The sequence below is a fragment of the Vespula pensylvanica genome, chromosome 14 (assembly GCF_014466175.1).
Source record: "Vespula pensylvanica isolate Volc-1 chromosome 14, ASM1446617v1, whole genome shotgun sequence".
Classification (NCBI taxonomy): Eukaryota; Metazoa; Arthropoda; class Insecta; order Hymenoptera; family Vespidae; genus Vespula; species Vespula pensylvanica.
In genome coordinates this window covers 4,558,449-4,572,016 of record NC_057698.1, presented here as the reverse complement: position 1 = coordinate 4,572,016, position 13,568 = coordinate 4,558,449, and the positions used below count along the sequence as shown (strand labels likewise).

At 36.3% G+C, this 13,568-nt stretch overlaps 1 protein-coding gene across 6 annotated transcripts in view; it reads right to left on the bottom strand.

Annotated features, from left to right (window-relative positions):
- Positions 1-13,568, bottom strand: part of LOC122634087 (titin) — a 120,648-nt gene that overhangs the window by 62,051 nt on the left and 45,029 nt on the right. For all 6 annotated transcript variants that reach the window (XM_043822669.1, XM_043822670.1, XM_043822671.1 and 3 more), the window contains 23 exons: positions 9,730-9,772; positions 9,371-9,645; positions 9,060-9,268; positions 8,735-8,956; positions 8,300-8,646; positions 7,865-8,213; positions 7,565-7,803; positions 7,138-7,367; positions 6,914-7,057; positions 6,573-6,833; positions 6,356-6,499; positions 5,993-6,265; positions 5,360-5,905; positions 4,807-5,284; positions 4,133-4,713; positions 3,501-4,043; positions 3,155-3,409; positions 2,938-3,081; positions 2,160-2,561; positions 1,343-1,744; positions 925-1,147; positions 679-851; positions 33-172 (listed from right to left, as the gene is read on the bottom strand). In XM_043822669.1, the coding sequence (XP_043678604.1) occupies positions 33-172; positions 679-851; positions 925-1,147; positions 1,343-1,744; positions 2,160-2,561; positions 2,938-3,081; positions 3,155-3,409; positions 3,501-4,043; positions 4,133-4,713; positions 4,807-5,284; positions 5,360-5,905; positions 5,993-6,265; positions 6,356-6,499; positions 6,573-6,833; positions 6,914-7,057; positions 7,138-7,367; positions 7,565-7,803; positions 7,865-8,213; positions 8,300-8,646; positions 8,735-8,956; positions 9,060-9,268; positions 9,371-9,645; positions 9,730-9,772 (6,623 nt within the window). The remainder of the gene's footprint in view (positions 1-32; positions 173-678; positions 852-924; positions 1,148-1,342; positions 1,745-2,159; positions 2,562-2,937; positions 3,082-3,154; positions 3,410-3,500; positions 4,044-4,132; positions 4,714-4,806; positions 5,285-5,359; positions 5,906-5,992; positions 6,266-6,355; positions 6,500-6,572; positions 6,834-6,913; positions 7,058-7,137; positions 7,368-7,564; positions 7,804-7,864; positions 8,214-8,299; positions 8,647-8,734; positions 8,957-9,059; positions 9,269-9,370; positions 9,646-9,729; positions 9,773-13,568) is intronic.

Sequence of the window (13,568 nt, the reverse complement as noted above, 5' to 3'; positions counted from 1 at the left end):
TTACTGACGTAATTCTTCGTAATAATGAATACCCTGAGCTCGGAGACAAATCTCGGTGGAGTCAATGGAGGTTCTTCTACTTCTAATCGAGCAGGATGACCTTGAGCTTCAAGTTCTCGAATCTTTTCGAGACCATCTGGATGTTGTGTGTCCAAAAGTATACTCCGGCGAGCTAAAAAAGTACAAAAATCCAAAATTTATCCACAATTTATTAAGCTATTAATTGTTTTGCTTTAACAGCAATTAGAACGTTTCAAATTTTCAAAATTCCTGGTTTTATAAGAAAGGCTACTAACTTGAAGAAATTTTGTTCTTGTCATCGTCGAAATGTAATACGCCGCATATGAGAATGTTTGTTAGAATCATGCAATGTCATTCTAGGTTGGGGAGCAAATTTTTTACAATTACATGTGTTTGGTTCGACGGATTTGCAAGGTACGAAGCAACAATCCTTTCGTGTATTTTGATTAGTATTAATAGATTTTTTAAAATTTTCATGAAACTTGTGTCGAGATGAGGAAATATGTGGAAATTTATGTTTGTAAGTTGAGTGGAGTAATTTTTTCTGGAGATGGAAATCAGGTGGATGATGTTTATTCGATTTTGCTGATCATGGAAACAGATAAATCGTTAAGTAAGTTTCTCAAAAAAATACGATTATTGAAAGAAAGTACTTACAGCCAACTTTAATAGTGCACGTATTCACTGCTTCTCCAGCCAAATTCGTTGCTTTGCACATATAAGTTCCTGAATCTTCTGGATAAGTATACAAAATATCAAGAGCGACATAACCAAAATCGTGTGTGGTACGGAAGCGATGACCAGTCCTTACGGCAACTCCGTTTACAAACCTAGAATACAATATTGTTTAGATTAATATGTTATAATATTAAATCGCGCAATAATAAATATTTTTAAAAATACCATTCGATCTTCAAATTTGGATCGTTGATCGGTTCGACGCGACATTCTAAATGAGCATGTTCGCCTTCCTTCAAATGATCCAGGTTATTCAATGGCGTTAAAAATACAGGTTTTTGATGAACCACTTCCTTCTCCACTTCTTCTTTGATTTCAACGGTTTCTAATTCTCGTATCTTTTGTAAACGTTGAGCATCCAAAGTATCCAAAAAGAGACCTTGCTTAGCTGTAAATAAGAAAATTACAACTTTAATGATAATATTTTCGATATTTCATTTTAATTTCAATTTTGATAGACGTCAATGATCATACTTGTCAATTTCTTTGACATATGTTTTTCGTTTGTTTCGAAATACATTCATATTATTGGGTATTATGTAACATATACTATATAGAATAATTTTCTTCTCTTTTAACTTACAATCTACATTGATGACGCACGTGGTGACAGCTTCACCAACAGCATTTCTGGCTTTACACATATACGTGCCAGAATCTTCGGGATAAGCATAAAGGATATCCAGAGCGACGTATCCAAAGTCATAAGTGGTCTTAAATTTGTGTCCTTGAGGTACTGGTCTTCCATCCCTGAACCATTCAACAATCATCGTGGGATCGTTAACTGGTGTCAACGTTGCTTCGAGATGAGCGTTCTTGCCTTCGGGTAAGTGTTCAATATTCTTCAATGGTCTTCCAAATTTAGGCTTCTCAGCGATTATGAAATCTTCTTCCTCGGTACGTTTGTAACGAGAATCATCTTCAAGATATTGTATCTTCTTAAGAGCACTTTCATGTTGGGTTTCGCGGATTATAGAGGAGCGTGCTGAAAAGTAGCGCATCGTGTTATATTGGAGGATATGACAAATATTTGTATACATTTGTAGAAAGTCATTCGCATATATGGAATGATGCTTGCAAACAATAAACAAAAAGAAGACATGTATACACAACAAGACAAGGAAAAATCACTGAATGACTAAACCGAAAAAGGGAATCTATGCAAGAGAAATCCACCTACTGTCCCCGCACACAGTTTCAACAAGAAATCTTCTGCATCGGCACAAATATATTGATAACTCATATCCAATTATAATTTGTAACAATGAGTCGAAGATCGATGTTGGAAAAGCGAAATACGTATTGGAAAGAGACAGAAGCATAAGCTAGTACCTATCGATGCAAAATACGTTATCGTATATCATTGATATTCGATTGTTCGTCTTGATTATTTTACTCACATTTTACATCAAGATTTATCGAGCTCTTGGCCGATCCCAGTTTATTGGTGGCCTGGCAGGTGTATGTGCCGGAATCCTCAGCATAAACTGTCAGAACGTCCAAAGATGCGAAGCCAAAGTCACAAGCTGTTCTATATCTGTGACCAGTGGATAGTGGTTTACCATTGTGGAACCACTCCACCTTCATATTCGGATCAGGATAGGGTTCTATGCGGCATTCGTAATGTGCACTTTGTCCTTCGACTAACTTCGAAGGCCCATTCAATTGAACCGTAAATGAGGGCTTCTCTTTGACCACTATCTCTTCTTCCTCGCGACGTTGATATTTGCTGGTATCTTCCAGGGCTTGGAGTTTGGACAAGGCACTTTCGTGTTGCGACTCGAATTGCAGGGCTGCTTTTGCTGTGTCGTGGAAGAGTTTGTCAGTGTAATAGTGGTATGAAGTAATGATATAGATGATGTTTTAATTTTATATGAAAATCATTGTTCCCGAATGAACAGCAAACGTGTCAGTGTTCGATCTAAAATTTCTGAACGAGTATTGTATTGACAGATCAAACTGATAAATAAAAATGATATGTGAATGGTATCACATATTTACGAGAAAATTTCTCAGGATTTCACAAAAAAATAGCAATATTCGTACTACGTTCAAAATAAAAAATTTTGCAAAATAAGCGTATCTTTAAACAGCAAAAGCTTAGCAAACATCGAGCTGTAATAATTACTTCGCTAACGAAGCAATTCGATTTCTGTTTTTATCCAATTCTTTACTTACATTGAACGAAAAGTGTCGCCGAAGTTACAGCTTCTCCAAGATCGTTCGTCGCACGACAAGTATAAGTACCTGAATCTTCAGGATTGACATACTTCATGTTCAAAGCGACATATCCAAAATCGTGCATTGTTGTTACGCGATTTGCTATAAAAATAAAATTTTTATGTAATACACGATTGATCATGAAAGGATGTAATGATCTTTGTATTTAACTTACAAGCAGCAATAGGTACACCATTACGAAGCCATTCTACTTTGAGCTTGGAATCGCCAACTGGAATAACACGTGCTTCAAAGTGAGCCGCTTGATTCTCAGCCACACGCAAATCCTTGATTGGCATTGTGAAAACTGGTGCTTGCGTAACTGTTTCTTCTTGGACAGTTTTACGTTGATAACGAGAGGTATCTTCGAGGTAACGAAGTCTTTCTAAAGCTTCTTCATTATGTGACTCCATGTAAATTGATTTTTTCGCTGTCAAACATTATAATTTAAATAATACATTCTTGAGATAAATACTTAATAAAAAATTTCGAATATTTGAAAATAAACGCTATAAACTTACAATGTACTACAGCGGTTGCTGAAGTAATAGCCTCTCCAATAATGTTCTTAGCACGGCAAGTATATGTACCAGAATCATCTGGATATGCATACATGATATCGAGTGCAACGAAACCAAAGCTGTTGGTTTCTACAAATCTTGAACCAGCCTTGACAGGTGTATTATTATGGAACCATTCGACTTTCATCGTTGTATCCGACACAGGAATGAGTCTGCACTCGAAATGAGCTCTTTGTCCTTCTTTTATCTCCACGTTATTTAAGGAAGTGGTGAAGATTGGTGCCTGCGTTGTTGTTTCCTCAATCACTTCCTGCCGATGATATTTGGAACGATCTTCAAGATAATGAATCTGCTCGAGGCCGCTTTCGTTTCGTGTATCTGTTAGAATTTGTGCCGTTGAGCGGCAAGATAATGTGCACGAAACTTCGTCACTACCAACAAGATTGACGGCACGGCAAGTATACGTTCCAGAATCTTCAGCAATTAAATCGATCACATCCAATGCAACGTAACCAAAATCGTGAATTGGACGGAATCGGTGTCCTATAAACACAAAAATACAAAATAAATCAATTATATTTAATCAATTCCTTTGATAAAAATATTCTTTTGATAAAAAAGTGATACTTCACCTATTGTAACTGGACGACCGTTCTTATACCACTCAACTTTTAAATTCGAGTCTGTTACAGGTTCAAGCTTACATTCAAAATGAGCGTGTTGTCCTTCCCTAAGGTTTTCTTGATTCTTTGGACTAGTAATGAATTTGGGCTTTACGGTTACAACTTCATCAACCAACTCGTGCCTTTTGTATCGTGAAGCATCTTCCAAGTATTGTATTCTTTCTAAACCTTCTGGATGTTGAGACTCCAGTAAGAGATCCTTCTTCGCATGTACACGTACCGAACACGAAGTAACAGCTTCACCTAACTGATTAGTTGCCTGACAAGTATAAACGCCAGAATCTTCGGGATAAACACCAAGGATATCCAAAGCCACATAATCGAATTCATAAGATGGTCTAAATCGGTGTCCAGTTTTAACTGGTCTTCCATTAACAAACCATTCTACTCTCATGGTTGCATCGCCGACCGGTTGAAGGCGACATTCGAGATGGACATTCGTTAATTCTACCGTTTCAATATTATGAAGTGCTCGAGTAAATTGAGGTGCTTGCATTACTGTAACTTCTTCTTGCTGAGTTTTACGATATCTAACAAAAAAAAAAAAAAAAAAAAAAACAGATTCAGTCATCATCTCACTTATTTAATTTAATCATTATACACTTGATCATAGTTTTACTAACCTGGAAGAATCCTCTAACATTTGAATTTGTTCAAGCGACTGTTCGTTTTGTGTTTCTGTAACAACATCAGATCTACCGATTACTCTGACACAAGCAGAAGTATGTGCAGTACCAAGATGATTGGTAGCCCTAACAGTATATTCTCCCGAATCATAAATCGTTGAATGTACAATATCTAGGGCGACGAAACCAAAGTCATAATAAGTTCTGAATCTTGAACCAACTGTTACAGGTCGTCCATTTTGAAACCATTCGACTCTCATAGTTGGATCTCCCATTGGTTCTAAACGGCACTCCAAATGAATATTTTTTCCTTCGCTAACTGGCTTTGGATCACTTAATGGTTGTACGAAAATGGGTTTTGATTTAGATATTTCTTCGATGTGATATTGTGGTTCGACGAATTTAGATTCTTCGAGACGTTGAGTTTTTTCAAAAGTACCACGATGCATACTGCTGGTATCTACACTCAAGCGTGCTAAACAAAGAGTAAAAATATGTGTAAATAGTCAATTGATATAAAAATTAATTAATAAGAGGACATGATACTCACTTTCGACGATCATAGTCGCTGAAAGTTGAGCTTCGCCAAGAGCGTTTCTTGCGACTACGGTATATGTACCAGCATCTTCAGGTCGAACTTGAAGAATATCGATCGCTACATATCCAAAATCATGATAGGTTTGAATCCTATTAGCAGCAGTAATCGGTTTGCCATTATGATACCACTCAATTTTCATAGTTAAATCACTTTGAGGTTCGACTCGTGCTTCAAAGTGTGCACGCTGACCTTCGACGATCTTATTGGTCCCTTTCAAAGTACCTAAGAAACGTGGTGCTTGCTTCACCTGTACTTCCTCTTGTACTTGACGCATATATTTGCTCGAATCCTCAAGCGTTTGAATTCTTTGTAAGCCGGTAGGATGTTGACTGTCATAGATAACATCGTTTTTGCTAATGACACTCAATTGAGCGGTGGTATGGGCCTCACCAACTCTGTTATAAGCACGGCATGTATAAACGCCAACGTCGTGGATCGTGACATATTTAATAGTAAGTGCAACATAACCGAAATTAAAGAATGTTGTAATTCGTGAACCTAATTCAAAGAAAAGAAACAATATAATCAATTCATTGAAATATTTTTTATAAGTTTAATATGAAATATGCAAAAAAAAATGCATACTGGCTTCTACAGGGCGTCCATCTTTGAGCCATTCAACGCGTAAATCAGCGTCACCAATTGGCTCTAAGCGGGCTTCAAAATGAGCAAACCCGCCTTCTCGTATTCCATTTTGATCCTTAATAGGCGATTTAAATTCCGGTGGGCTAGTCGGTTCAGGCTGTTCTTGTACATATTTTTGATGAATAGCCTGTTGGTAAGCTTCCAACTCCTCGGCAGCTTCAATATATCTCTGTTGCTCAGGAATACCTAAATCTGTTGTAACACTCGTTCTTGCTGTAATGTTTAAATGAAAATGGTTGATATTCATATTATCTTAAACTATTTTATATTATTATTATTTAATTATCAATCCTAATAACTTACCAAAAACACGGAGAGTCGCGGAGCTGATAGCCTCTCCCAAACGATTCACAGCTTTAACTGTATAAGAACCTGCATCTTCAGCCCGTAGGTGCAATATATTGAGCGAGACGTATCCGAAGTTGAAGATGGTTGTGATTCTTGAACCTAAAGCGAATAAATAGAACAAATTTATATTTAATATATAAATATTATTAAGATTATGTTCTTTTTTACTCACTAGCTGTGATAGGTCTACCATCCTTGTACCACTCCACTTTCATGGTGGGATCACTAACAGGTGTCAATTGCGCCTCAAAATGAGCGTTACGACCTTCCTGTAGCTCACCAAGATCCTGGAGTGGTCGGATGAAGACCGGTCGTTGTGAAGATGATATCTCCTCCACGCTCTCCTGCCTTTGATATTTGCTATAATCCTCGAGCTGTTGGATATATTGAAGGCTGTCGGGGTGTTGGCTAGCTTGTTCGATCGTAGCGCGTGCTGAAACGAATCAATAATCAATATTAATTCAAAGTTTATAAGTTCTAATTTATTCTAAATAATCAAAGGTATATACTCACGTGTCACGCTAAGAGTGGCACGAGATTCAGCAACTCCGGTAGAGCTAACGACGCGACATAGATATTCACCGCTATCTTGAAGAACTATGCTGATGAGATCGAGAGAAATAAAGCCGAATCGAAAGATGGATGTAGCGCGTGAGCCTATGGATTTAATTCGAATATATGATATTTTTAATCGATAGCACAAATTTACCATAACATGAAATTATAGATATACTTACTTGCGTCGAGAGCTCTTCCATTTACATACCACTCAACCCTCATAGTGGGGTCGCCCACCGGTTCGATTCTGGCCTCGAAGTGAATACGTCCACCTTCAATTTGATGCACATCTCTTAATGGTATGATAAAACGTGGTGGTGAATAAATTTTATCTTCTTCAGGAGGAGGCAAATATGGTTTGGCTCGTTCTACGTGTCTTAGGTAGATCACTTCGGGGCCAGGTGTTGGTCTGAAAGTTTTATTAGCATTTTTATTTTTAATAAACTATCCAACTACTGAAATTTATATGTGAAAAATTTATTATCAAAAATATACCTTTCTCTCCTTTATATATCTTTAGTAGGCATTAGGAAAAACATGTTGTACGAGGGAAATTTAAAAAGATTAAAAAGAATTACTCTAAGATTAGTCTAATTAATAATTTACTCTGGTTCGATGATTTTTGTCGGTCGGGGTAAATTCAAGCGTCTTGGTTCAGGTGCGGCTCCCTTCGGTGTTTCAACGAAAAGCCGTGCTCGGGTTGCAGTGGAGCCAGCCACATTTTGTGCAGTACATTGATACCATGCGGCATCAGAAAATTTAGCGCAAGGTATATCCAAAGTCGATGCTCCACTGCCATCCATCGATATGCGCACCTCTGGACCCGGTGCAATTGGTACACCATCCTATATGAAATATACAAAGCGTTTAAATTCCATTCATTGGTTCAAGATAATGCTTTTTTACCTTCTGCCAGGTGATTCGTGGAACAGGAGTGCCAACCGCACGTGCCGTAAATACTACAGGTTCACCTTCTTTAACATTAGTAGTCGTAAAACGTTCGACAAATTTCGGTGCAACAACTTGTTCTTTCTCGATGACGTTGAGATTGCATTGAAAAGACGTTTCACCAGCTTTGTTTCTGGCAATACAAGTGACGACACCGGCATCAACGCGACTCACGTTGGTAATCATCAACGAATTATTACCCGATTCATTAACAAGAATTTTATGAGTTAAATCATTGGCTACTTGTTGTCCATTGATGTACCATGTTACTTCTGGATATGGTCGACCCGTTACACGACAATCAAACCTAAACATTGACATATTTTGACAATTGAATATTTATTTACAAATCGACGAGAGAAATAGAAGAATTTTAACGCAACTCTTTCTTACCTTGTCATCTTTCCTTCGGTAGCTTCTCGATCAGCGCAAGTACGAACGAAATTAGGCGGAAGTACTTTACCAGTTTCAGATTCTGATGACGAAGAATCTATTTGTTGGCTTTTCGCAATATCTCTTTGTTGCATTTGATGAACCGCTTGATCGACTTGATCACTAGATTCAATGGCTAGATACGCCGAGCTTACTGTACAACCTTGTTGATTTTCAGATAATAAAGTATAATGGCCACTATCTTCCGGTAGAGCGACCCTGATCTTCAGAGTCGCTTGCTGATTTGAATAACTCATTTCCACGCGTTGTGAGTCGCGGATCCTCTGGCCATTTTTGAACCAAGTCAACTGGAAAGATCGAAAACAATATATATATACTTCCGTTTTTCTTCTTTCTTCATGATTTTGTGATGTAGTACAATTTTTTCAAGATTACCCTTGGTTTTGGATTTCCAGTTACTTTAGCAGTAAAAACGGCATCGGATCCTTCAATGAGTTTCGAATTTCTCGGTTTTTGAACGATTTGTGCTGGTGCGACCGGACCTAGACTACGATCAATTACCGTAGAAATCTGCGAGTCTGATTCGCCTACAAAACGACGTGTAATCGATTCTCGGAACTCCGTCTCACGCAACAATCTATATTCGAAAGTATCCACCTGTAAATATGAGCCGGATATTTAATTAATGATTCGATTACTCGATCATATTGTTAGATATATCAGAAAATGAAAGTAAAAAGCCAAACGTATGACTAATGACCTTGAAATCCTCAATGCTAGACGTTCCATTGACATAACTTCGCTTGTCGTACATTTGCTGATAACTACGTTGCTGAAAAGTCTGGCTACCAGTCTTTTGTTCAGTCGTTTGGAAGGTTTGAGCAAATTCCTTTTTATAACTACCTAATTGCTGTTGAGGCGGAGGTCCGAATCCTTCCGGTTGAATGTAGACCGAGCAGATCGCTTCTCCTAAAATTTTCGATCAATCATTACAACATTTTCCATCGAATGTTCTGATTGAAATAACGATTTGACAAATGTTATTGACTTTTCCAAAATTGTCCAACCTACCGTATTGATTTTTGGCACTACATGTATATTCACCCTCATCTCCTGGACCTATCTGATTGATTTGTAACGTAACCACGCCGGTCTTATCGTCGTAAGACATCCGAATTTTTCGTGATTCCAATAAAGGAGCACCCTTGTGAGTCCAAGAAACGTTCGGCTTTGGATTTCCACGTACACATCCTTCGAAAATGGCATTTCCACCCTGGGCGAATCTTGCATTTTTAAAGATCTGCTCGAAAACCGGAGGTGACGGATCACCTGGTCTGCCAGTGAATCTACAAATGTAGATAATAAAACAAACTTATTTCATAAAAATCTCTCTAGCTATTTATGTTAACTTTAACGATAATTAAACTTACGTTGGTATCGTTGGCGTCGTTTGCATTACTATTTCCCCTTGGACTGCAAAAACAAAAACGATATAATTAGTTAATTTTATAACGTGCAAAATTTTGCCCATTGAAATCGGCCTTCAATATAATTCGCACCAAGCTAGAGCAAAATGTATTCTTATTCCATCCAACTAGGGTAGAACGAATCGAGGAAACGAAGCGTTTACGCCGTTTTTCCTATTATCGTCACGCATCAAGGCGACCATACGTTTTGATGGAAATGCTTGACGCCACGCAATTAAGCCAATTTGCTCATTAGATTTGAAAGCACACATCGTGAAATAAATTGGACTACCCTGGCCACAAGTACCATAACAAGACAAATTAAAATCGGTTAAAAGTATCGTGAATTTATCTGCATCAACATCTTTGAAATAAATCCAGTCATTAACGTACGCTTAATAAGTTTCTTAATTGCCTTTTGAGAACAATAACGATTAGGAAGACAATATCATTATTCATGATGCTGCTATTTCGAAGTGCAATAAAATTACTTAATCTCTACGTAATTGATATCCTTTTCTATATCTCAAATCTAAATGATGAACGATCATCACTTTAAGAAATAAAAAGCATCTAATGCCAATTGTGTACTGAATCCAAATCACTAATTCTATTTCAAGAATTCGTTCTTGTAATTCACAAAAAGTCGTTATAATCTGTTCAATGACCTTTGTAATCTTAAATGATCGATATGAAACAAATGTGTATTAAGACACACGCTTCACGATTCATTTCCCTGTCATTATCGAAGGTCAAGTATGTATGTCTTTCGTAAGAAAAAAATAAGGATAAGTAGGGTGCTAAAGTGCTCTAATAAAAAAAAAATATCGTATTCATAAGAGTGAGCGAAAAAAAAGAGAGAAAGAGAGAGAGAGAGAAAGAGAGAGAGGGGGGAGAGAGAGAGAGAGGAATGTATCACAGTTGAACAAGCGCGGTATCCTATTTTTGTATCCAGATGGGGATCGCGTTACCCTGGGCCATTTTAGGAGCAACCATCTTTACGCTGCGCAGCACCCAGCGCCGAGACGCGATGCGACGCTACGTGTCTATGCCGGATGGTTGCGTACCTCGACCAATCATGTTCTCCGTTACGCAAAGCCAGTCACTGACCAAAATAAAATTGCTCATAGCGTTGATCTCTCTTCCATCCCTACTTTGCATACGTATTTTCTTGTGTACTTGCAAAAACTCTTTCAATATATCATCGGTGATGCAAAATTCAATACAAATATTTTCTCTTATTTTTCAGTTATATGAATCTCTTCAGAATAATAAACATACACGTATTCATTTTACCTATATACATGTATATCTTTAACCTAGCATGTCTAAAATGATTTTTATTTCATTTCTGGATCGAAAGCATTTCTTTTATAAAGAAAATATTGTATCAAGTCATTTTTCGCGTTTCTTAAAATAACAATAATAGCAGATGTATGTTATTTATAATTTTGGTAACGATGTCGACTACAATACAGTCAAATTTTATTTTTATATATGAATCATAGATGTGGTAGCGAATAATATACTTTTCCTGGAATATGGTGAAGGTTTTAGGAATGATTATATTTGCACCACACCATACAACGGAATCAGTAAACGTAATTAGATATTTTGTAATCCTGTTTTTTGGAACGCAGCCAATATTTCAACCAATACGAATTCTCCAAAAGTTATGCTTACATTATATTATGACTACAAATTCTTTGAAAATGTTTCGATTGAGTATATTAAACGATCGAATACATCAATTATCCCTAATTAAGAAAAACAAATGATTTAGTTCAACACTTAGACAGCCGTCCGATTCTTCAATGACAGATCTTTTGCGTTTGTTTCATTTCCTTTTTATTTTTTCCATAGCATTGAAAAAATCTTCAAAGAGAAGGTGACCTGATGAAACAAGAACTTTTGGAGAACGAGGATAAAAATAGCACATAGTTATAATTAAACTTTGCAGAAATGACTCTTTGGATTTAAAATAGATTATCTCTTAAAGCAATATTGTTACAAAGAAATCAAATGAAAAAATGAAAGTAGAAAGAAAATATAATGAAATTCATTTCATTCAGAAAACTAGGATAAAAATTCTTTGAAGACTATCTTGGAAGATATAACGTATCAATAAGTTGCACACACAAATTGCTTCTGTTCTGAAACATTTAGCGAACTTGGAGATGGAAATCAAACGGTGAATCCATGCTAAAAAAGTATTAACCTCTCACCTTTTTAATCGAAATTACGAAAAAGTGAAAAAGAGAGAAAGAGAGAGAAAAGGACGTACCACGGTTGAACAAGCGCGGTATCCTATTTTTGTATCTAGATGGGGATCGCATTACCCTGTGCCATTTTAGGAGCAATTATCTCCTCAGTGTGCAGCGTCCAGTGACGCGACGAGATGCAACTCTACGTATCTATGCGAAATGGTACATATTTTGACCAATCGTCTAGCGCGTTACGTAAAATTGATGGCTGAGAAAAATTAAATAATTTCTATTTCTAATTTTTTTTTATCTACACTTTGTAGATGCAATCTTTACTTAAACTTTTTTCGCTTTGTGTTACACTATGATACTTCTTGTCAATGCTTGGATCGCTTATTGTTTACAACATGCTGACGATGACAGGTTGCATTCTGTTCGATCAGCTGTTTCGGATTACTACGAAAATAAAATTCTTCTTTAGTTATGTATTATGAATTTTTGCTGATCGATCGTTTTTAAATATTCCTGACGATTCTTTTGATGCATAATATTCAGATAATAAATGTTAGATATAATTTCGAGATATAGGGAATAAATACTTAAAAAAAAGAAAATCAGGAAAAGAGCGATAGAGAATTAGTATAAATTTGATATAGAATTAGAATTGACAGCTGTTTCGAAAGATTTTTCAACATAATACATTAAATGTGTCAATAAACATATAGATTGATGTTACTGTTGAGAATCAATGCCAAATTGAAGACAAGTATGCTTCTTCAGCCAAGTAAGAATTTCGATGTTGCAAATTTTATGCAAGCAAATTTTGGGTATGATTTCTTCTAGATACAGAAGCGTATTATCGTTCGTGAACATGTTATTAGACAATTGAAAGATTAATTGTCTTGCAGGCGCGATCATTTCATTTAGTCTATTACGAATAAGAATTAGTCTCAAGGATTAGCTAAACCACTTTAAGTAGACTTTCTTGATGATAAATTATAAATGCCGTGATCTGCAGTTTAGTTAGAATTGTCCAAGAAACATTAATTGTTATTTCTGGTGAACTTAAATAGATTTGCGTCATTATTACAAAAAATGTAAGTGACGAGCGATTTTCTTGCAATTACTCTTAATTATAAAAATCTATTTCACACTTAAAGATCTATTATTATATCTTAAAAAATGATTTTGTCATCAGACCGAATGAATCTTTCTTACGAAATCAGAGTATCATAAATGATTTACATATTTCTTAAAATATCAGTATGAAACTTAATGTATGTAGTAGGTGTTATTCTCAATCCTAGTAATAACTCATTCTCTCTCTCTCTCTCTCTCTCTCTCTCTCTCTCTCTCTCTCTCTTTCTTTTTCTCTTTCTCTCTCTCTCTCTTTCTGACTACAATACGATCGAATTTTATTTTGACATATGATTCACGAACACCGCAATGAAGGATACATTTTTTCCTGGTAATGGTGGAAGTTTTGGCATCAATTTCATTTGCATCGAATAATGCAACAAGATTGGTAAATGTAAATATGATGATTCCCGAGGACATTTTGATCTGAGCTTTGTAATTTCGTTTTTTGGAGAATCGCCA